The sequence below is a fragment of the Numida meleagris genome, chromosome 6 (genome assembly GCF_002078875.1).
Source record: "Numida meleagris isolate 19003 breed g44 Domestic line chromosome 6, NumMel1.0, whole genome shotgun sequence".
Classification (NCBI taxonomy): domain Eukaryota; kingdom Metazoa; phylum Chordata; class Aves; order Galliformes; family Numididae; genus Numida; species Numida meleagris.
This window is the reverse complement of record NC_034414.1, coordinates 38,945,139-38,969,091: the sequence shown is the minus strand read 5'-3', so window position 1 is coordinate 38,969,091 and position 23,953 is coordinate 38,945,139. Positions and strand designations below refer to the sequence as shown.

Below are 23,953 nucleotides of genomic sequence, written 5' to 3'. Positions count from 1 at the left end.
GCGGTGAGGGAGGCCAGGGGAAGGTGAGGGCGGGAGGGATGTCTCTGCTTAAGGACTGCACCCTCGGCTACGGGTTGAGGTGCTGCGAACTTCAGCACCGTGTTGGAAGCACCTGGCAGAGGGGCGAGGGAGCGGGGGCTGAGAGCCGCCCGAGGCGGGGAGCCCGACAGGCAGCCCCGAGGGGAGCCCGGCCATTCTGCCTCGCCAGGGGGCGCTCCCGGCCGCCACGGCGGTGGGACGGCGCTCGCTGCGCTGCTCTGTGGTGCGGGCACGGCCGGAGGAGCTCGGCAGCGGGCTTGTGCGCCGCGCGGGGAGGTCGTGAATATTCAGGAGGCCGAGAATACCCACCGTGCACACACATGACGCGGCGCCCGGAGGCGGGCCGAGCGGTCATGGAGGGAGACGGCGCCCGGGCTCGGGGTGCCGGGGCCGGCGGCCGGTGAGACAGAGCGGGGCGGGTGCCCCGGGGTGCCGCGGGGCTCCGAGCTCACGGCCGGCCCTGTCGCTTCTCTGCCCCGTGCCAGGCCCCGGCCCCGGCTCGACATGCTGTTCGTGCGGCGCTTCCTGAGGATCCAAGCCGTGCTGTTTCCCAAATGGCCTTCCCCAAACGTGCTGATGTTCCTGACGCTGCTCGGCGTGGCCGTGCTGGGTAAGCCTGGAGCGGGGATCTGGGGGCTTGGTGCACTTGGTTCTCCGTCTGCCTTCCCACTGCAGCGCACCCTTCCCTTCCACGCGTCCCTCTGTCCTGCAGAGCAGCTGGTTATCTATCAAGTCGGTGTCATCCCCAGCCAGTACTACGAGGTGCTGGGGAACAAGGACTTCTCTGGATTCAGAGCGCTGACTGCCATCGCGCTGACCCTGATTGTAGTGAACTCCACGGTAAGACAGGCTGGGGGCTCGCTCGCTCCTATTGCTCCTGCAGTGATCCTTGATGAAGGGTCTAGGCCTGCCCTGGCTTGTGTAGCTACATGATCACTGCTACAAACTGCTAATTCTTATTTTGTTTTGGGAAATGTTTGTACTGCTGGCTCATCCCATCTGTCTCCTTGCCCTCGTTCCAGCTAAAAAGCTTCGACCAGTTTATCTGCAACCTGCTGTACGTGAGCTGGAGGAAGTCTCTCACTGAATACCTCCACAAGTGCTACTTCCAGGGCCAAGTCTACTACAGCCTGCACGTTCTGCATGAGGACATCGATAACCCGTAGGCTGCCTGCAGCTTCTTTCAGCCGCTTGCTTGGCTTCTCCTGAACTGTTCTTCACCTTTTCCTGACCTCTCTGTATCTCTGGGTAGGGGTTTAAGCCATAGGAACCTTTTCTGTCTAGTCACAGACACTCTGATCTGCCCCAGGTGAGAGGTGATAGAGTCTCCCATCGCTGCTGATCTTGATGGTTTTGCACGCAGGAGGTTTCTGTTGCAAGGAAAATGGAGGACCATCAGAACAGGGTTCTAGTGCTGCTATAAATCACACTGCAAAATCAGCCTGTGGCACTTGGTGTGAAGTTGCACGGGGCCTGGCTGAAGGCAGAGAACACTGCCTCACGCAACCAGTGCATTCGAGGCGGCCTCTGTCATTCAGTTTGAACTTCAACCACCAGAGTCTCCAGCTGAATACGGTTATTAGTGCTTTTGAGTCGCATCCAGAGGAGGCTTTGTTTTGATCAGTGAGTGCTGTATTTCCTCTTCCCTCTTCCTAGGAAGGAAATGTCAGGGCTGAATTGAAATGTGAGAGAAGGAGGAATATTCAGTTCCTCGTGGTTTATCCAGCCTGCACTTAGATCCTCTTTTAGTCCCTCTGCAGCAGCCTCTGGCACAGCTGCAGTAAGTAAGAAGTTTTGCTTTTTGCACCATCCTGTTTACTGCAGAGCTGCTCTTTAACTCAGGCTGTGCAGGCAAGGTCAGACATCTTCCTTCCATGCAACAGCATGCTGACTGTGGCTGTTCAGCCTGTCCTCGTGCACAGGATGCTGATGTCACAGTTATGCGATTTGAAGGCTTAAAGAGCCTGCATGAGACATCACGTGAGAGAGAGGTGTTGTTTTTTCTTGTCACCAAGATGTATGATGCTTCCCAGGCAGTGTAGCACGTTGACTATGGTTGGAAGGTCCTGCACATCCCTCATTTCCTTTGGTTGGGGGAAGGAGAGGACAGAGGCCCCTCATCACATGACTATACTGCCCAGGTTTATTTTTAACTAAGGTGTGTGTTCACATTGTGCAGTGAAATGCATGAGATAACTGAGTCTATCTGCTCCACAGAGATAGAGCCAGCTCTCCTGACCTTAGCAGATTAAAAGTGTGGGATTGCCACAGAGTATTTTTCCTTAACACCTTGCTTCTACTCAAACATCCATTCTTACTGTTTAGTGTCTTTTTTGATGCCACTACAAAAATACTCTTTATCTTGCAGTTCTGATGAGAATTTTTTCCATGCACTAGGTAGTTAGAGAATGAACTAGACAATCATAGAATCACAAGGTTGGAAAGGACCTACAAGATCAACTAGTCCAGCCGTCAAATAAAGCGATACTTTCTATTATGCAGCACAGACCAGATTAAGTGTTAGATACATTCTGTCATTCTTTTTTTCCCATCCAGAAGAAATGAAATGTGAGCTTTGAGTGGCATACAAACGCTTGTGGTGCCTAGCAGGGCATTTGGGTTGATGTTTATGTGTCATCATTGCATGTTGCTTAATAGCTCGTAAAAAGTAATATCTTTCCATGAGTCTATTGCAGGAGTTAAATTGTAGCATAATGGTAACAATTACAGTCTAAAAAAGGGAAAAATTATGACTTTAATGTCAGTCAGGATGGGAGCTGCCCCAAAACTGAATCAATTGCTGTTCTAGGTCAGCAAAAGCTATTAGAGATGAGTATCCTTGTGGCTATATCTGCACTAATGGCTAAGCAGGATTCCAGCCCTGCTCTTTGTTCTGGGCTACAGCATTCACAGTCATCACCTTTCTGCCTGTACTTAGAGCATCAGCGGCTGAAGCCCTTACCCATGTTCTTTGAACACAACAGGCACTGAGGAAGTAAATATGCTAAAATCCTTTCAAATTACCCCAAGCTCATCTTTTGCTCAGTAGTGTGGCAGATGGGACCTGGGGGTCTGTCACCAACATGTCTGCTGCCAGCAGGGTGAGGAGGCTTGGTGTGCTTCTGCCTGCTCTTGTGGGGTGGGAGTGGGTGAAAGCACTTCATTCTTTGTAGCAAAGAGACCAGCTACTGACTTATGGGTGGCTTTGGTGGAGGACTTAACAAATCCCTAATAGCTTTTGAAGGCCTGTGCTGTGCTCTAACCAGCTCCACTAGCTCTGGTATTTGATATGCAGCACCAGAACAGAAGGTTTGGGGAAGAGCCGGTGTTTTTGGTAGTGCAGGTGAGGGACCAGGGAGTAGTGAACAAGGATGCAGAGACCATAAGCACAGAGTGGACAGTGTTGCAGAAGGTGGAACGAGGAGTTAATAGAAGGATTGAGGTGAAGGTAACAATAGGAGCTGTTCTTCCTGGGTGGCAGGAAAGCCCTTGGGCCATATTGAGCCATGGAGGTAGTCTCCTTGTGGGGCAGTTGGAGTTGGGCTGCAGGTCCCTCCCATGCAAAGTTGTTTTCATTCCCCCTATCCTAAGTTCAGGTAGTGAAACAGCCTGGCTTTTACCCTGTTAGGGAGTTAATGTGTCCTGCACTGACTGGTTTTAACTCTGGGGCTTTAATGGTACCTCTTTGTGTTGGGCAGGGACCAGCGGATCAGCCAAGATGTGGAGAGGTTCTGCAGGCAGCTCAGCTCCATGGCCAGCAAGCTTGTCATTTCTCCCTTCACACTGGCATACTACACATACCAGTGCTTTCACAGGTAAGGACCCATCCTGGCATTGCTTCTTCACCCCTTTTCTATGCTCTTTTTTGGAGCTTGGTACACGTGATTGGACAGTTGGACTGGATGATCTTGGAGATCTTTTCCAACCTTGGTGATTCTATGATTCTATGTTATAACTGCTGCTGCAGCGCTGGGGGTGCTCTTACGTGTGGGTGAAGGGTCTCTGCACTCCAAAAGGACTTCTGCCTTGAGGATGCTGGGGTGTCCAGTACTGGCCCCCAAACCACTGTGAAGGCCAAGAGAGGTGACAACGTAGGGCTCTGACTGCTAGGGTGCTAGAGTTTCCTTTTGCTTGGTGTGTTATCTGACCTCTCTTTCTTCTCCTCTGTAGCACAGGCTGGCTAGGCCCCGTGAGCATCTTTGGATATTTCATCATTGGGACAATTGTTAACAAGGTATTGATGAGCCCAATTGTGTCTAAACTTGTGCAGCAGGAAAAGCTGGAGGGGGATTTCAGGTGAGTCACAGCAGAGTACCATTTTCACTGCCTTTTGGCAGCTCCTATGAGAGCTGCAATGTAGTCCCTGTTAAGTGCTATGCTTGCAGCTACGTCTCTTGTCCATGACATGTTGTCCGCTGCTCCCCAGCTCAGAGACACCTACCTGCTCAGGGCTGCCGCAAAATTAGCCACCCTTTTTGGTGCTCTGTGTCATGTCAGTGTCCTTGGTGCAGTCTCCTGGCTGCTACTGCTTGTCTGTTGCCTCTGCTAATGCTGTGGATGTGCTGAAAAAAACTGCCCGAGGGGAAAGGGTTGCCTCAGGGCTAAGACAGGCACAGTGAGCAGAATACCAAACAAATGTGCCACTGAGCTGTCCCAGAATGATGTCACCTTGCGCTAAGGCTTTTTTGAGTGAAAAAGTGCCTTTTTGAGCCTGCTGAATATTTTTGTTGAGGGATGCTTCAGGCCATTACTCTGACAGGTGCAAGATGAGTACATCTAGCAAGGCAGTTGTCTATGTAATTCGGTGGACACCTATGCACGATCCTGATGATGTTTTATGAATTGTTCAGGTTCAAGCACATGCAGATTCGTGTCAATGCAGAGCCAGCTGCTTTCTATAGGTAAGTAGAAAAGAGATCCTGCCAACTTGGGGCATCTTCAGTGTGCGCTTGTACCCCAGAGCTGTCCAGGTTCTGTTGTTACAGCCTGAGCTTTCTGTCCCCTCCATCCTGTTGCACGTGCAGGATTACAGATTGTTTGCTCCCCAACACAGTGTTTTTCTTTGCATTCTGTGCAGTCTGCAGAAATGTTTCACAGCAGCTGGAGATGTCTGGTTGCTCACAGCCTACTGTCTAACATCCCCAAAGGCCCAATACAGATTTGGTGCTGGCTTAGAGGCCATTCCTGATGTATGGCCATGGTCCTTACAACCTGGAAGATTTTTTGAGGTCTCATTGCATCGTATCAGGAGGTTCCCTTGGGGGACTTTTTTCAGATTGCTTCTGGCCCCATCCTGCTGCTGCTAACCTGCATGTCTTCTGTGGGTGTGCTAGGTTTTTGCCTTGCTTCGTTATCTCTGCTTGCTCTTCTGGGTCAGCCTGTGCCCTAACCCTCCCAACACAGTACTGCCGTTCTCTGAATTTGCTCGATGCCATTTATATCTGGCTGTAAACCAGAACCACAGTTCCCAGAGCTGTGTATGCAGTTGGCATCCCACCAGCACCTTCACACATTGGGATGCCCTGCAGTGTGTTGAGTTGCTGCTTGGAGCCTTTAGGGTGTTTCACAGACATGGCTAGAGCCCAGCAAAAGGGCCACAATTTTGCTGTAGCATCTGTTGGGGTACCAGGTCAGTGGAAGGAGGTAATTGCTCAACTCTTGTCATGTGTCTGCCTTTGTCCTGCTGTTGTGCAATCACACTTCTTCCAGGAATTTAAGAAAGCAGAGACTGCCCTATCTGTGGACTTTCCTGACTGATATTCATTTGCTTGTTCATGCTGTAGTGACTGAGCTGTAACGGTTGTTTCAGCTGTTCCAGTGATCTCCAAGGTGCTTTGATTCAAAATCATTGATTTTGTAGAAAAAGAAATCATTGATTTTGTAAAAATTAGCATTGGTAGGCATGAAACCTTGATTTGAATAATTAATATCAATCTTGTTTTGCACTGGCAATGTGAATTTTTTTTTTGTGGGCAGGTTGGCTGTTATTGGTCGACGCTAATTTTTCTTAATCAAGAAGAACCTCTAGTTACATCCCTTACTTAAGCTGCAGTACTTTTCCTCACAATTTTGTTTTTCATTCTATTTCTAAATGGAAAATGAATCATCAAACTAGAAAACTGTGTGTCTTACTTCATAGGTAGAAAAAATCCATTTATTGGGTAACTAGAGTTTAATTGAATTGCACTAAACCAGACATTTTCATGGTATTAATCTTAACTAAAAACGAGGGAAATTTTTAGTTAAGGTTATGTTCTTAGAATCCTGCAAAAGGAGGGTGTGTGGTGAGTGGCTCGTTTGATTGCCAAGCTTCCCTAGTCTATAGAAGCTGTTAAATCTTGTCCTCTTGTACCTGCCGAACTACTGATTGCTTTGATAAAGGAAAAACAAAAACTGATCGTTGTCACTGTTTTATTTTTTTTTCGTTTCTTGACTTTTGGCAAACTTACTTTGAAAGTGAATGGGAAGAAAAAATGAAACAAATACAACCACCTCTCCATATCTGCAAAGAAATAATAGCTACCAAACACTGGTTGTGCACTTGAGACAAAAGTTGTGGTCCCTAGTGCCCTGTGGCCTTGCTGAACGTTCGTTTCAACTGGAGTGAAACACAGAGCTCTATCTGCATTTTGCCACCTGAGGGCAGCCCAACCCCTGTGAATGAGAAGAAGGAGTCTCCGCACTTGGCTAAGGCAGTGAGTTAGAGCCACGCTGTGCCTCCTTGCTGCCTGCTCAGGGAGTGCAGGGCTGCTGGCAGTGCAGGCAGCAAGGCCATGGGAACTTCACCACTAGCTCAGGTTGTGGAGGACCCACTGATGCTTTTGGGAAGCTCCTGGGAAAGGGAGGGCTTTGAGGCTGGGGTCACGCTGTTGGCTTGCTGTCAGCTCCTGGATTTGCCTCTGGCCTCTCCTTTCTGGCTCCAGATGTGTAGCAGCACCATCCCTCTCTTCCAACCAGGCTTTGCTCAAAGCGTATGTAACCTTGGATGTGCCTTGCTCAAGGCTCATACATCTTGCTGAAGGTATAAGGCCCTGTTTCACCTCCCTATATGGCACAGAAATATCCACGTGCTCTGGAAGAGACTTGCAGGGCTGCTCCTTTCAGTCAGAGTTGGTGACGACATCTTCAGGAAGGAGGTTATTGGTGTTCAGTACCATCTCAACAAAGAGCTTGGAGACTGTAGTGGCAGGCCGTCCTCAGGCCTCAGTTCTAAAGCCCACGCTTTTACCCTATTGTGGTGCTCTCAGAAGTCTGGGAGTGATGTTGTAATCTTATTTTACAGGGCCGGGCGAGTGGAACACATGCGCACTGACCGCAGGCTGCAGAGCCTGCTGCAGACCCAGAGGGAGCTGATAGGCAAGGAGCTGTGGCTCTACAGTGAGTGGGGGGGGCCTTTGGGTGGTGTACTGGTGCTTATGGTAGCTCCTAGACTCTAGGGAAGGAGAAGACTCTGTAAATGTGTTTGGAAGCTGTAGGATTTCTTTCCTATAAAGCTTGTCCCTTAAGTATAATTGCCTCCTAAAAATCTCACTTCTCTCATTGTCACTGGCTCCAGGTTTGGTGTCAAGACAGCTCTTCCTCATCTCATCTGCATGGTGAGCTTCTGAGCAGCATGAGAGAGGAAGAGCCCTGAGTGCAGGTGTTTCTGTGGTACTTTGGCAGCTTAAATCTTTCTACTTGTGTGCTCCAAAGTAGACGTCATGGCCATCCATCTCAGCACAGAACTTCCTTTTTGCCCTCTTTCCTGTTTCTCCAGAGCCAGCCAGTCCTCTAAAGAGCAAAAACAAGCAGAAAAAGTGGCTTTTGCACCATGGTGGTTCCCAAGCTGTGTCTGAGTGATGTTTCTCCGCTCTGGGGCCTATCCCAAGATGCTCTTTTTTTGTCAAATGGATTTTCATCCCAATGCTTGTGCTGTCCTGTGAGATGGATTTTCATGCCCAGGTGCACCTTGAAAGGCTGAGACAGGATCTGGGTCTTCCTCTTGAGTGGGCTTTTGGGTTGCACTGGGGCCTGGTGGGGAGAGAGGTTCCCACTCCAACTCACTGTCTACTCTCCATGTGCTTCTGCCCAGTTGGAATCAACACCTTTGACTACCTGGGCAGCATCCTGAGTTACGTGATCATTGCCATTCCTATCTTTTCTGGGGTCTACGGTGACCTGAGTCCGACAGAACTCAGTGCCCTGGTCAGCAAGGTGAGCTACAGACCATATTCCACACTGGGCAGGGGGTGAAGTGTGCTCTGTGGATTGTGCTTACTGACTGTATGAGGATCCCCAATGCCAGAGGTGAGCCAACGCTGACTTAAGTCTAAGTTCATGTGGCTAAACCCTGTTGTGGAGGGTGAGCAGGCACTGAGGGTGGAAGTTTTGTGTTGGGCTGGTGGCACTGGGGCTGACTAACCTGCAGTGAATGACCTTGAGGGTAGACTGACCCTGCTCATGGTGACATGGAAATAGGAGCTTGTGTGTGATTAAACTGAGCGTGAAAGCATTTCCCAACTTATACTTCTGTATGTAAAAAGGGAGATCAGAATGCTTTGGTTTTCGGTGCTGGGCCCATAAAATGCTGCCGATCTGGGTTATGCCCATGGCTGCAGCCCATGGTCAGTTGGTCAGTTTTGAGTCTGAGCTTGCTTGTGTTCACCCACCAGGCCTTCCCAGCCTGACTTGTTTCTAGGTACTCAAAACTGGCTTGTGATGGAGAATACAGAAGTAAAAATAGCTAAATGAGCACTGTGGGCTGAAACACCCAGCTCTGAGCCATGTAGGGTTCTAGGGCACGGCTGATGGCTTGGGTCTGTGACTCAGATGGAGTGAGCTTGCACACACTTTGCAGACACCATCCCTGGGTGGCAGGAGATGTGTCCCCCAGCCAGAACTGCCGTACAGAGCAGGGAAGCCCTGTTCCATCTGAATCTGGCCATTTTCTCCATCACTCCCACTGTTCTGGGTGACTTCACTCCCCTTCATCCTTCTGGGACTGCTGACCCAGCTGGATATCTGGTCTCCTTGGCTACCTTCTTGCAACCATGGAAGAGGGGGGTAAGCTTCCCATGTCAGAGCTGATCCCTGCTTTGGTGTATGATTTTTTCTCAGAATGCTTTTGTTTCCATCTACCTCATCGGCTGCTTCAGCCAGCTTATAGATCTCTCCAGCACTGTGACTGATGTAGCCGGCTACACACACAGGTGAGCTTCTGTGTGGGCAGGTCTCTGCTGGAGAGGTGAGTGTGAGACATGACTCTGCCCAAGTCTTTGCTAAATACGTAAGAAACGCTTGTGAGTGAGTATGGACAAGGTTGGCAGTGAGGAGTTCTGGAATTGCCCCTGGCATTCATGGAACCTCTTATTTGTCTAGGATTGGTGAACTGCAAGAGACCTTACTGAGCCTTGGCAGAGCAGAAAATGAAAGCTACTCAGAAGCCAAAGCCTGGGACTCGGACAGGTGAGTCTACCCTCAGCAGCATGTTGGCTTGCAGTTTGCATGCCAGCGTGTGGGGCTGTCACTGGGTGGAGGTGGCTCTTGGAGTCACTGCCTGTTGCATGCAGTTGGTTGGACCTAGCAGCGCGGTACTCACTGTAACCTGGGATGTGTGGGCAAGGCTAATATCGCAGAGGCACAGGATGTCTAAGGTGTAAGGGAAGGTTCCTGGTCTTTACCAGCCTCAGCACTGTCACTTACCCCCAGATCTCTTTGTCTTTGTGGTGGTCCAGCAGTGATTCTGGGGAGGACCCAGAGCCAAGGGACACAGCTTTCCTTCTGGAGCGAGTGACGCTCTCAGTGCCATCCTCTGGCAAGCTGCTCATCAAGGACCTGAGCCTCAGGATCTCGCAAGGAGACAGCATGATGATCATGGGGAACACTGGCACAGGGAAGACATCTCTCCTGAGGGTCCTTGGGGGGCTCTGGGAGAGCGCACAGGGTAAAGACTGCAAGTTGCCATAGTCTTCTCTTCATCAATTAAGTGTGTCCTAGCTGAGTTTTGAAGGTGGCAGTGGGAAGCTGTGAGGCCAGTGCCACTTGTAGTGAATGTGTCACTGATGCATTTGAGCTGCTCCTCTGAATCATAGACTCTGCTCTGGCTCTCATTGCTTTGTTCTGTCTTGGAAATCCACCTTTTCTGTGATTTGTTTGTTAATCCATAGGAGTGATAGGTAGTTGCAAGCAGGTGGCGCAGGCTTGGCATGAGTGTGTCTCTGTGCAGGGAACGTCCGGATGCTGACCTGCTTTGGCCCCCGCGGAGTGGTGTTCCTACCACAGCGGCCGTTCTTCACTGATGGTAGCTTGCGTGAGCAGGTGAGCCCTGGGACAGCTCCATGGGACAGCTGGCCCCAGCCCTGCTGCCTCTTGAGTTTGTGCCACCACCATTTTGTCCCTGATGGACCGTGTCCAGCTCCCTCTGACACGGCCTCCTTTTATTTGTTAAAACAGGTGATCTATCCTCTGAAGGAGATCTATCCAGTTTCAGGTACATGGAAATTCATCAGAGCAATTATTTATCCCTGTTGTTTCAGCTCTATATTCTGTACCTAATGCAGCTTCTCCTCTACAGTATGCCATCAGGAATGCTCTGTTTCAGTTTTGTTGCACTCTGCTTTTCCCTGGAAGATTAACTTTACTATAGCTTTGGATTGGCTTTGCATTCCTTCCGTTTTGAGGAGAACACAGTCTCTTTATACAGTGAGGACAGGCTGGCAGTGCTCTGCATGCTGTACTGTGATACATGAAATGTGTTGAGGCACCCTGCTGATTTCTAAACTTGCTGCTGGAATACATCTTATCTGTCTGGTACAACCTGCTTTTGGGAAGCCAGATTTGCCTTTATCTCATTTTCCATGCATCTCTGGCTTTCAGTGTTCCTCTTTTACATGCTTACATGCTGTCAAGGTCAGACCACGTGGATCCTTTCTCTCCCCTGCCTGCTTCCCAAGCCAAATCAAAAATCTGATTTTAAGATCTGCTAACATCTTGCAGATGTCTCAGTTTAAGTTTCTGTCAGAGTGAAGCCTGGATCCTTGTATTCTGGGTCTATCTATCTGTGATCATGGACTGAGCCAAGCCTCAGGTGTATCTGTGGAGCCCGGCCATATCCTGGTATGCTGCTCACAGACATGGCTTAAGGTGGGTCAGTCTTTGGGAGCCCTCTGTGTGCCAAAGCTCAGGATCTGATACAGTTAAGTGGTTGAGTCAGCTACACTGGACCTCAGGAGCTTCTCTAAGCCTTCCCTCCACTCTGACCAATTCCTCCTTGCAGCAATGGTCTCCACAGATGTTTCCTGTACTTACACACTTTCTCTCCTAGGATCTGCAGATGATGAGAGAATTGTGCAATTCCTGGAGCTGGCAGGGCTGGTGAGTCCCTGGTGGCATTGCTGCCTTCTTGACTGGTGCTACCAGAGAGGGAAGAAGGGATGAGGTATTTTGGCAGCACAGCATGACCATGTTCTGGACACAGGCAGGGAATGGTCTGTAGCTGGGACAGGACCATCTGTGGGAACAGGCAGAGAAGCAGCTTGAGTTCAAGTGGGAGAAGAAAGGGTAGCAGGAGGGAGATGGTTATTCTTAAGGCTGTGTCCCCTGTGGGCTGACATGGTTGAGGCCGTGTTCACAAGTCTGCTGTGCTCTCTGCAGACTGATTTGCTGGCAAGGGCTGGAGGACTGGATGAGCAGGTGGACTGGAACTGGTAAGGTTATTCACTGTTTGTGTGAATTTATATGATCCTTCTGGCTGGGGAGCTTCTAAGCAGTTGCATATTACTGCTGGTCTTAGGAGCATCTTCTGTGTCCATGTGTGTTTTGTGGGAGGTATGCAGTATGCAGGGCTGAAGTAATTATGCCCCAAGCGTCAATTTCCACATCACCATCATGCTGCTCTGCAGGAAAGTGACTGTGCCCAGTGGTGCAGAGCCAGTGCCAATGTGGAGGGGGAGCACAGGGTACACACAGGGCCAGTTGTTTGCTGGGGTCTCCAAAGTCAGCAACCGTAAGCTTGTTCACAAACGATGTTTTTGTTAAGGAAGATTTTTGAATCTCGGCCCTGCTGCAGGTATGACGCCCTGTCCCCAGGGGAGATGCAGAGGCTCTCGTTTGCACGGCTCTTCTACCTTCAGCCAAGATACGCAGGTGAGTGAGCAACTGCAGAAGAGAGGCAGGGCCTGTGGCATAAACAGAAGCTGGCACCGGGGCAGCTCATGAATGTGCTTGGCCTTAGTGGTGATTTTAGGTAGCATAGCACACAGGATTCAGAGGTGAAAATGTTTCTTTATCTGTGTGGCAGGGAGTAAAGAAGCTCATATTCGCAGATGGATCTAATTCCTTTACATGTTTAGAGGGCCAGTAGCTGCTGGGGGCCTGTTGGGAGGCTGTCGGGGGCATTGTCATGGGCCAGGGAAGATGTGTGTGAACAGGAGCCATGATAGCAGCAAGGAGACACATTTAAAACCCACTCTTCTCATGAAGCCTACAGCACTGCTCTGTGCTGCCTGGGAGGAAGGGACTTGTGGATTGCAAACTAAAAGCCATAGAAGATTACATAAAACAAGTAGAATTCATTTGTTCTGTTCTGTAGTATTTACCCTTAACTGACAGGGAGCTGCCCCAGGCCATCATGGCTGCTGCATGCGGGCTCTTGGCCAGGTGCTCTGGTGTGCATCTGTCTTGGGAAGGTGACGCCTTGGCTATCACAATGGTGAGGACAGCACAGTGGTGGGAAGATTTTAAGGAAGATGAATGAGGTGAATGTTGTTGTTTGGGTGGACTTGACAGCTTATGGGGAAGGGCAGCCTTCCCATATGGCTCACACTAGCTGTGTCGAAGTTGAGGTCATTAAGATTCTCCTCACTTGCCCTCTGCAGATGCTCTTAGTGAGCTGCACTTAGTATGGGAAATGTTCTCAGCAGTTGCTGCTCTGTTGCCTAGAAGATGATGACAAGCTGGGAGGGGAGGGATGTGTGGGGCTTACAACTTGTCTCTCAGTGCTAGATGAAGCCACCAGTGCCCTGACAGAAGAGGTGGAACATGACCTGTACCGTGTGTGCCTTCAGCTGGGCATGACTCTGGTCAGCGTGGGACACAGGGCCAGCCTGGAGAAGGTGAGATAGCAAGCAGTACTCCATGTCTTGTGACAAGGTGGGGAAATCAGGGCAGCTGTAGTGAGCAGAGGGAAGCAAAAGGCTGGAGAGCCCCATTAGGGGAGGACATGCCCCCACAGAGGCAACTCACAGTTGTTATGGTATTGAATTGCAGTTCCATAGCTGGATTTTGAAACTTCATGGAGGGGGAAAATGGGAACTCACTCGATGTGAGAAGATGAAGCAGATTCCATCCTGGGAAGAATGACAAAAAAACATGTCTTAATTGGGCCAGCTGCAGAACCTACACACATTTTGGAGAGCTCTGGATAGCAGACATGGAGCTGCAGAACTATCAGCAAGGGATTCATTTGGTTGGTGCAAGACCAGTTATGGAATTTGCTGATGGACACAGGGCTAAGTCTGAACTTATGCCAGTCCATCCTATCCTTTTCCCAGACCCCTTGTTCCTCTCCACCCCTGACAAGAGAAGGGGCTGAGCTGCTAGGTTGCCAAAAAAATAAAAAGATGACACTGCCTCACGGGGTTTTGAGAAACAATGGGCAGAGGAACTTCAACTCATCAAGGATGCAGCAGGGTAATGCTAGGATGCAACCTGATGTTCTTCTGTCTGCGCCTTGCTGGGACCTCTGCCTCTTGTGCTACAGAATTGGCTTCTGAGCCTCAGCAGGTAAGGGATGCATTGTAATGGGAGAAAAAGACTGGCATGGAAAAGGACGTGGCTGTCATCTCCTTAAGACACAGAGTTACAGTTCAAATAAACATTTTTGTATTAAAATCTGGGGTCAGCTATCCAAAGGTGTTTCTGGAGAAGAACCAGTATGTGTTAAACAGGTTTCTGCCTTTTTCCTTTTACTGTTTGCTTTGGAGGAGTTGTTTATGTATTTTCAGTGCTCTTGGACTAGACAAGTGATGAAGAGCCAAGCGGGGATAGGAATAATACACCTACCCATGGCTGGTCAGTTGCTTTCTCCAAAATTACCGCAAGGCACAAGGAACTCCAAGGAAGGATTTTGGTCCTTTGTTCACAGGGAGCAAACAGAGCTCCCACCTTACTGTTCTGCCTGTTCTCTCCACCTGCCTCCTTTGTGCGCATGGAGACAGAGCTCTTGAGGGTCTCTCAGACCATGCTGGCGGCATAGTCTGAGCACTTACTGGGCAATAGTTGCTCAGTGACATTTCTGGACCTGACCCTGGTTCTGTAGTGAAGGAGTAGGAGGTGGCTGCTGGAAGAGCCACACTAGCAGCTCTTCTGCCCCTCCACAAGGCGCTCGTGTCCCTCTATGATCTGCTGCACGGCATCATGGTCATCTAGGGTGGTTAGGTCCCCAAGCTCACTGGCTTTGTTCTCAACAATCTTCCTTAGCACCCGCCGCATAATCTTCCCGGAGCGCGTCTTGGGTAGTCGGTGTGTGACCTGGGCAGGGAAGAGTAGAGCTGATGGCTGAGAGAAAGGGGTTGGCCAGGCTGCAGGGGTGGGTACCTGGTCAGCCTGGAGGTGTTACCTGAATGTACTCTGGAACCGCATACTTTGCGATCTTCTTTGAGATCAGCTCCCGTAGCTCAGCAACGAGAGTCTCCTCCATGTACCTGCTGTCCTTCTTCAGCACAACAAACACGTAGGCTCCTGGCAGAAGGACCACCACCATTACAGACTACCATGTGCAGTGTGGTCCCACAAGGCTGCATGGGAGAGGTACCTCTGTGCTGCCTGCCCTGAGGTGTTCTGTAGCGTGAGCTGTAGATGCTTTTGGCTATGGTGCTATTTCCTTACGCAAAGCCAAACCGGCCTTGCATGAAGGTTCTGATAACTGCTGGGATCCCCAGTAATATGCTGTGCTGTGGGGCTTGGTATGGCACTTCAGGGGCAGGAAAGCATGCATCTTACCTTCTCCCTTGATCTCATGTGGGTAGCCAATCACAGCAGACTCTGCCACTGCCGCGTGGTGGTTCTGAAACAGAACAGGGCTGGGTTCATAGCTGCTGCCCAGGAATTGCCCTGATCCCTCCGCACTGCAGTCAGCAGTGACATGGAAACAGGGAAAGGCCCCTGATGACCTTTGCCCCATCTCCTTGCTTCAGTAGGTCTCTGCAAACTTATCTCCCCCCACTCCAGCTGCTTTAGGCTTGCACCTTCAGTGCCCTGCTTGTGTGCCTCCAGGCTGCTCTACCAGGTCCCGCAGCTTTTACTGATCTGTAGTTGCTTCAGGAAATGTGCTCGGCTGCTACTTTGGGATTCATCCCCTCACAGCATGAGACTTATCAGCCTCTGCTGCAGAGAGAAGGAAGATGAAGCATGGGACCAGCAGAGCTCAGTGCCTTACACCGAACACAAGACCAATTAAATGGATCTGGCAGAGAGGAGAGCTTAGTGCTGGGCTTCATGCAGCTGTAGCATACATACTCGGGGGCATCCCTGTGGGAAGAAAAGGCCTAACTAACCCTTGCTAAGGTGGTGTCAGCATTGCCAGGCCTGTGGCCTTACAGAAGGAAGAGTCTAAGTCAAGAGGAGAACAGGGAAGTGGAGGGAAGGGACTGTTCCCTGCAGGCAGTAGTGGTCCAGCACTGCTCCCTGTGGCTCCCGCAGCACCACAGTTCTGGCTTGGTGTTTCAGAGGCTTCCCTGAGCATCACCACTGCAGCTCCACCACCCCCAGGACAGCTTTATCTCCTCTTACCACAACATCCTCCACCTCTGCCGTGCCCAGCCGGTGCCCACTGATGTTAATGATGTCATCCAGCCGTCCCGTAAGCTGGTAATAGCCCTCGCTGGTGCGATACACGCCATCCCCAGTGAAGAAGAACCCTGCAGGGGCCAGAATAGTGCTGTGGTCACTTGTTATAGCAAGCATGTGAGCTGTGAACCAGTAGCATTCCCACCTTGACAACTTCTTTGTCAGAACCAGGTCTTGTGGTCTCTGCTCCTTTCTTACAAGTGCTCAGGGGGAAGGTAGGGACCTTCACTGACAGCCTTCTGCCTATCTCAGTACCTGCTCCATCATCAGGCTCTTGCCCTAATTCTGCAGTATGTTGGCTGAAGATCAACTTTCCTCATCCCTGCAAGCCAGAAACACCTTGATGCTGTGCAGGTGTTTGCAGTCCTGCTGCTTATCTCCTTTGCCTGGGCCTGCTCAGTGCCTCTGGGTGAGGGTCAGCAGCTGGCAGGATTTGCAGGAGAAAAGCACCAAGACATACTAGTGAGGATTTAGGGGGCAGAAGGAAAAATACAGTCCTAAAAAAATTGTGATCAAATAGCAGGGGGGTAAGACCCATTCCCATGGTGATGCTGAGCTCTGTCATGGGTCGATGCTTAAAGTCTGTGGAACAGCAAAGCAGCAAAACCAGCTATCCCTAGTCCTGCCCCATACAGAAAGCCATTAGTCGGACTGAAGTACACTCCACCAAGCACCTCCTCAAGGACTTGCTGTGTGTTTCTCTTACCTGGATAAGGAGCCAGGTAGGTTTCCACAAACCTCTGATGGTCTTTGTAAATGGTTCGTGCCATACCTGGCCAGGCTTGTGAGATGCAAAGGGCTCCAGAGATGTTATTTTCCAAAAGGACATTTCCCTATAAAATAGTTACATTTTAGTAACCACAGTGAGGGAAATTGGGCTGTTGAACCATTGCTTATTTCCACCACTGTGGTAATAACCCCACAGGGAAAATGCCAGGGAAGACAGCGAGAAGAGTGCTGTGCCCCCAGCTCCAGGGGACAAGCCCAGCCTCTTCCAGCAGCCATACCAAACCAGCTGCCCACTGTGCTGGGCTGCAGAGCCCCACCAGGGGAATTGTCTGTCCCTGCACAGCTACCCCAGCAGGTTTTTGGGCCAGGAAGCCTCAGCAGAGCCCACCTTGTCAGAATACAGAGATCTAGGAAACAACTCCACTTCCATGCTGCTTGGAAGAGGTTGCCACCAGCTTTGCCATTAACCCCTTTTCAGTAAGGAAGGTTGCCATTTAGCAGAGGTGAGAGGAATGATGTGCTTACACATCTCCTGTCTTTTCAAGAAGTACAGGCTATAGGCGAGCACAAGAAAATGAGCTGAACCGGCAGCTGGGCTGAAGGCTATAAGTGTACCTTATCGTCCAGGACAGAGGGGCTGATGCCAAAAAAAGGTCTCATGGCCATGCCTGGAAGGATTTCATCTCCAGGGTTAGAAGGACGGGGTGAGATACAGATACCTCCTGTTTCTGAAGCAAAAAAAGCAAACAAAAAAAAAAATCCAAAAAAACTGTAATGCTTATCAAAGCCAGAGAAAGAGGAAAGCCAGATAGTACTGGTCGAACATCAGCCTTTGCCCTGGATCTCAGTGTACCCTGCGAGCTACAGGCTGGGTCAGGTTTTGCCAGAGAGCTGAGGAAGGCGCTCAGCACATTTAGTTCAGCAGAGGTCAGATCCCTACGGTCAACTCCCCCATGTTTCTCTGGGTTTGCTTTAATTTCTATCATGTTTAAATCTCGATTATGTTTTGGTGTCCATGACCCCTTGTTTCAAGGGGTTGCTCATACAAGCATGCCAGTAACCATCGTTCCCATTTAGCCAACAAAGCAGCAGATCAATCCTAGAACGTGGCAGAAGTGAAACTGGCCATACCTGGAGCCAGAGCCGATACGTGTCTCACCTGTTTGCCACCACGTGTCCACAACAGGGCACCGTGTCTCACCCACCACACGAAAGTACCACTCCCATGCCTCCTTGTTGATGGGTTCACCCACTGCAAGGGGTCAGAAAACGGGACAGAGCCTGGGTAAGGTCCAAATCACGGCTTCCTAGGAGCAGCTCACAGAGCCACCCAAAAACTTTGTGGTCTCTCCACCTCCTGCCAGTCCAGCCCATGCCACCAGCAGTCACCTGAGCCAAGAACTTTGAGAGAGGAGCGGTCATATTTCTTCACCCATTCATCACCATATCTCAGGAGCAGGCGGATGGCAGTAGGTGCCCCATAAAACTGATTAATTTTTAACCTCTCCACTGTTTCCCAGTAGCGTCCTGGAACACGAACAGAGCCACTAAGCACTTGCACATGCCCCCCAGCCTCAGACTGAGGGAGAGAAGGTGAGAACAAGAGTTCTCTGACTCTCAGCCAAACTAACTCCCTTGAGCTGGCACCAGGGCCACCGGCCCACTTGCCTGCTACAGATCTTGCAAGGTGACTGCGCTACATCCCCACAACACTTCTCACTCACCAGGGTTGGGATGGACAGGAGTGCTCTCAAAAAGGACCGTGGTGCCACCATTGCAGAGGGGGCCATAGACCACATAACTGTGCCCCGTGATCCAGCCAATGTCTGCCATACAGCCAAAGACATCCCTGTCCTGGTAGTCAAACACATACTGCAACATGAAGGAGAGGCAGTGAGGGGTGCAGCATGGAGGCAGGACCTCCCCCGGCCAAGGGGCACAAGCTCTAGTGTTAGTGTCCTTCTGCCTTCCCACCACCCCAACGTGTTAGGCAAGGCTGAGTAAAGCATTCTGCAACAGCAGAACTGGAGAACTTTCTGGGTGAGGATGGTCCCTCCTCAGGAGGAGGAATCACAGGAAGGAGGCGCTCACAGGAAGGAGAGAACCCTTGGCTGCAAGATGGAGCAGTAGGAAATGAGACCAGCCCAATGGAGGGCAGAACTGAAAGCCATCAGACTGGCAGCAACACATCATCCTTCATTTTGTTTGCTCAGCACCAGAAACACAGGCTGCCAGCTCCTTCTGTGGGACAGCTGGAAGCTGGGTTCTCCAGGGCCTCAGGCACTCCAGAGGGCTTGTAATGGAAACTTCCCTGCCCTGTCTTTAACTAAAAAAAAAAAATAAAAAAAAAATCAGTAGCAACAGTCTGCCCCGTCCAACTGAGCAGTAATTCATGCCAATCCTATGTCATGGTTTCCAGCATTCCTGAGTGCTAACATGGGCACATGCTGCTTGCTCCCTGTTTTTCCATCCCAGGACAGCAGAAAGGCTGGGCAACACACCCAATGATCTAGGTTGAGGCAGTAAAAAGAAAGAGGAAAACTAAGATAGCAGCTCAGAGGAGTATGTATCTGGGAGTCCCTGTGCAGGAGAACATGTTGCTGTTCCTCTCTACCTGTATGCAGATGTGCCAGGCTGCTGTCCTGCGGCAGCTCCCTGCGGCTTTGCTCTGGATAAAGATGAGCTCATCGAGCAAGAAGGTGGTACGTCTATTCCCTGCACTGTCTATGAATAGCTAGCCCATGAGCACTGTGCGCATGGGATTCGTTACCTTGTGCGTGAGAGCAGCAAACAGGAGGTAGCCAGCCTGGGAATGAACCAGGCCCTTGGGCTTGCCTGTACTGCCAGATGTGTAGAGAAGGAACAACATATCTTCACTGTCCATGGCAACAGGCTCACAGTATGCATCCTCCTTCATCATCTCCTGCAAAAGACAGCACAGCAGTCCCCACTCAGGGTCTTACAGGCTCCCCTGTGCTGTTTCACAGGCCCCCAAGCCTTCCTCTGCCACCCACACCACCTATTCCCACCACTCCATCTTTCCCTTCCTCTGCACCTCCTCTCCCCTTCCTCCTGAGCCTGAACTCCCTCGCCTCGCAGAGCTGGCAGATGCTTCCTCCATCAGAGCAGACCTGCTGAGTAAGGGGCAGCTATTTTTACACAGGCACTTTTCTGCCCAGCACAAGAGCCTTCCAGAAAGCCTTTCGAGAACAAATTGCTTTCAGAACTGATGAGCAAAGTCTGTGCATTGCCTGCCCAACAGTACAGATGCTGCAGGAAGCTACCAGTTACTTCTCCTGGGAAAGTCCTGGGCTCATGTGCAGGACAGTGATCCTTCTTTCCTTCAAGAACCCACTCTTCCCATCCTACCCCTGATCCCAGCACATGAGCAATACCCAGGGGAGCAGCAGAAGCCCTGTGCAGACCCTCACCTCCTCCAGCAGGACATCCAGGGCTGTCATGGGAAGCTGGCTGTCCGTCCTTATGGACACAAGGACACGTTTCACTCCTGGGCACTGCTTCACAGCCTGGTCCACTGTTTTCTTCAGCTCCACAACCTTGCCACCTCTCAGCCCCTGGTTCACTGTGATCACCGTCTCCGACTGGGCTGCAGAAGGCAAAAGAGCCATGTAAGTACCTGTGCCGCTTCCACATGGCACACACCAGTCTGTCTGTGCCAAACACCCTTCCCGTGGGCTGAAAGACACTCAGCCCCCTGCCATTTCCTGGAGTGCTGCTGCCTGCTCTATGGTCATGCAGCACAACAGGACACCCCCAGTCAGCACAGATCTGTAGCAAGTCTGCACCTTGGCCAGGCTCATGCCCCTGAGCCCCCAGCTGCCAAACCAACAAGCTCGGTGCTGTCCCCAGAGGACAATGCTGGACGTGTCTCTGTTCCCCATTGGCTCTTACCATCTCGGATCCTGTCTGCTAGGGACTCTGCACTGAACCCAGCAAACACCACGGCGTGCACAGCCCCTATCCGGGCACAGGCCAGCATGCTGGCCACTGCCAGTGGGCACGGGGGCATGTAGATGGTCACCCTGTCACCTCGTTTCACCCCCTGCCGTTTCAGGGTGTTGCTCAGGCGGCATGTCAGCTCCAGCAGCTCCCTGCCCAAAGAAGCAATGCATAGTTAGGGACCTTCTTGCAAATCTGCCCTGTGTGCACAGACAAGGGCAATTGCCAAGGGGGCAATCTCCCAGGGCTCCAAAGCCACAGGTCTGCACTTCATCTCTCAGCACCCTGTGCTGGAAGTCCTCAGGAGAGCTGTAAAATGGCAGTGGGAAGGGAGGATGAGACCATCACTAGACACAGGCTGTTGTTCATAGCAAAGTAATTAACCAGACGGGCCTGTGCAGAGCCCAGCATTGCCACACACAGCAGTAGAAGCCAGTCCTGGGTCCAGTAATGGCCACAAGCAATCCTTATGGCTCAGCCAGTCCATGATGCCTCTACTGATTTTTCCAATGGCAACCCACACATTTCTCATCAGCCCCTACAACAATAGGAGTGATGCACTCTACCCTGCAAGGCCAGGGGCTTGCAAGAGCAGTCGGCTATCTTCCCCCAGCAAATAAAAAAGGGCCCTGTGCTTGGTTACAGCTGGGAAGGTCAAATCCTCCAGAGCTCTGCCTACCAGTGAGAACAACAGCTGTAGGAAACTATGAGCAAAACAATGTCTCTGCCTGAAACAAGAGCTTGGCTGTCAGTGACTCATTTCGTGGAATATCTCTCCATGAAGGGTGGTTGGCAGGCCCTACCAGCCTAGCCTCCCTTGCAGAGTACTCACTTCTCAGCCACCAGAAACCCTGGCAGAGACCACACAGGGATGACCAGGAGATAGGCTGATGCCTCAGAGTAGCACAGGCAGGCCAGCAGCCCCCACACTGGTGATCCAATTATGGGAAGGGATGCTGTGTCCTCTTGCAGGACACACATCAGCGACCCAGACCCTTGCAGTGTGTGCATGTCTCAAGTATGCGCAGAGGTAAGCACTGACCTGTATGTGACCCGCACCTCCTCTCCTGGTTCATCCTTCTCCCAGATTAAGGCCACTTTGTCTGGGGCTACATGGACATGTCGGTCCAGGCAGTTCACTGGAAGAGATGACCCAGTATCACTGCCAGAACTTCCTGCTCCCAATCGTACAGCCTCTGCAGGTCACAGGCACTCAAGCCTGTTGCACTCCTCAATGTCCCAATGCATATTAATCTCCACTACCAACATTCCTCTTAACCGCAACCTAACACAGCCCGGTGCAAGATCTGCCTTAAATCCCTTGGAGGTCACATCCCTAGTGCCGGCTGTGGGCCTCAGAAGGCCTGGTAAACATTAACTTGACTACCATTCTGCCCTTGCTACTGCCTCCACAGTGAAACGTGGCTATTTTTTTTTCTAGCAGCCATGCTCCTAAATAACAAATGTAGGATGAGGAGAAAATCTGTGCAGGAAGGATGCAGAGTGCAAGACAAAGCAGAGTCATTTGTGCTTAGCTCCAGCCTCCCAGGGAGGCTGAGGCCTTTGGCTGCAGTTCTTCTAGGAAATGTTTCTTGCTCCTCTGGCTATAGGATATTCATCGGAAACCTTGTTACATTCCATATTTTCCTTTCATAAATTACCTGCTACTGAGGTCATGGGATGATGCAACAATCCATCTGCATTTAAAAATAACTTTTTCTTCTGAACACTAGTAGCTTTGCAGGAGGAAGAGAAGCAAACCAACCAGCCTGGGAGTGGGAACAGGAAGATCTCCTGCTCCCCTGCCCAAATAGACCCCATAAGACCTAGTTTTGGAGAGGTTTGTTATATGCTTTGAACCAACAGCGCTTCAAGCAGGAACATGGTGTCACCAGCCCCTTCTTCTCCTCTGGTAGCACCCTTTTGCAGTAGGGAAAAGCATCCCATGACTATGAGGGCCAATGAGACCTCTTGAGGTCCCATTGAATGGGACAACTGAGGTCCCATTTGAGTGAGTTTTCCCTCACTCTAGCCCTTTTTGCTTCTGGAGCCATAGCACTTCATAGGAAGGTATCTGCAGACACAACCACAGAATCACTTAGGTTGGAAAAGACCCTTAAGATCATCACTTGCAGCCATCAGCCTGACACTACCAAGTTCACCACTAAACCATGTGCCTAAACGCCACATCCACACGTCTCTTAAAATATCTCCAGGGATGGTAGTCCTCTGACTTCCCTGGACAGCCCAATCCAATGCCTAGCCATTCTCTCTGTGAAGAAATTCTTCCTGATATCCAACCCACACCTCTCCTGGCACAACTTGGTGCTATCACTGGGCTCCCAGGGGATAAAAATCAAAATGACCCCCCCAGTACACAGAGCAGGCAGAGAGTCCCCTCCCATAAGACAACCTGCAGGCAGGTGGCTGCCTTCCCCCTGCCACCCCAATCTCCTGGGTAGGGCAGGAAGCACCCTCCCTCCCCAGTTCACCCTCAGCCGATCTGAGAGGCACCAGGTCCCCGTGGGGCTTGCTGCCCCCTCACCTGTCACATTGAGCTGTCCCCCCAGGAACCAGGCAACCCGGCCCTGGCGCAGGTCACAGTCCTGGACAGAGTGGAATGGGGTGATCCAGGTGAGCCGGCTCCTTGCCAGTGCTCCCCAGAAGGCGTTCCCCTGCTCCACCGATGTCTTGTACAAGCCCTGGTGATCCTGTGCTCCAGGGAAGGAGGCAGCTTCTGGCATGTAGGCAGTGAGAGGGCTCTGGCTCCAGGACTGGGCACTCACCAACCCGCAAAGGCATCTGGAAGCCCAAGGAAGAGCTCTGGGGCAGCAAGCTCTAGTCAGCAGCCAGGCCATAGTCACAGCGCAGCAGCTGGGCTTCAACCTCTTCCTGAGGAGATAGATACTCAGAGCCTGGTAAGATGCACCCCCTATGGGAGCTGGCGCCCAGGCAGAACCCCCATCCTGGGAGCCCAGGGCACCCCTTGTCCCCAGCACCTCCTCACTGTTGAAGCAGCACAGGAAAAGAAGCCCAATCCCTTTTAAGGGAGAGAAAGGGGTGGGCTTTAAAACTATTTGACTGAAAATAACCTTCAGGCTAATCTGAGTCCTGCTGGCCTTCCCTGGCTGGCAGCCAGCTGCCGCGAGTGCTTGGGCTGCCCGTGGAGCCAGGTGCTGGGCCAGGCTGCCCCAGCTGCTCCCCAGAGTTTATCTCCTGCAGCTGTCACCTGGATGGGATACCCTACCCACCTCCTGTTGGGCACACACTCTTTCTCCAGGGAGCTGGGCTGGGCTGTCTACCTCTTCTAAACTCCTCAGAGCATCTTGTAGCCTCAGCAGCACTAATCAAGGTCTTGGTGGAGCAGGAGGCTGGCTTGAATGAAATACTGCAGCCCATC

General features: G+C 51.2%; 2 protein-coding genes across 7 annotated transcripts; one reads left to right on the top strand and one right to left on the bottom strand.

Annotated features, from left to right (window-relative positions):
- Positions 246-13,908, top strand: ABCD4 (ATP binding cassette subfamily D member 4). 5 transcript variants are annotated; one of them, XR_002440363.1, is made up of 20 exons: positions 247-439; positions 525-649; positions 752-879; positions 1,062-1,201; positions 3,738-3,854; positions 4,210-4,335; positions 4,890-4,940; positions 7,322-7,416; positions 8,111-8,232; positions 9,136-9,227; positions 9,397-9,483; positions 9,753-9,961; positions 10,244-10,335; positions 10,471-10,507; positions 11,342-11,391; positions 11,671-11,723; positions 12,086-12,162; positions 13,015-13,130; positions 13,285-13,483; positions 13,569-13,908. XR_002440363.1 is itself a non-coding variant. In XM_021402441.1 (19 exons), exons 1-19 carry the CDS (start codon positions 360-362, stop codon positions 13,375-13,377), a joined length of 1,890 nt encoding a protein of 629 aa, XP_021258116.1. In that variant the 5' UTR covers positions 246-359; the 3' UTR covers positions 13,378-13,908. The 5 variants fall into 5 exon arrangements, 4 of the variants coding, with proteins under 4 accessions (XP_021258116.1, XP_021258113.1, XP_021258115.1 ...); XM_021402441.1 differs by having other exon boundaries at positions 246-439; positions 13,285-13,908; XM_021402438.1 differs by having other exon boundaries at positions 9,756-9,961; positions 13,285-13,908.
- LOC110401380 (acetyl-coenzyme A synthetase 2-like, mitochondrial) lies at positions 14,102-23,598 on the bottom strand. 2 transcript variants are annotated; one of them, XM_021402436.1, is made up of 14 exons: positions 23,099-23,597; positions 21,596-21,692; positions 20,506-20,705; positions 20,025-20,200; positions 19,364-19,516; positions 18,318-18,465; positions 17,983-18,120; positions 17,753-17,845; positions 17,209-17,321; positions 16,571-16,697; positions 15,808-15,935; positions 15,019-15,082; positions 14,636-14,757; positions 14,102-14,547 (listed from the first exon to the last, which is right to left on the bottom strand). In XM_021402436.1, exons 1-14 carry the CDS (start codon positions 23,409-23,411, stop codon positions 14,371-14,373), a joined length of 2,049 nt encoding a protein of 682 aa, XP_021258111.1. In that variant the 5' UTR covers positions 23,412-23,597; the 3' UTR covers positions 14,102-14,370. The 2 variants fall into 2 exon arrangements, with proteins under 2 accessions (XP_021258111.1, XP_021258112.1); XM_021402437.1 differs by lacking the exons at positions 20,506-20,705; positions 21,596-21,692 and having other exon boundaries at positions 23,099-23,598.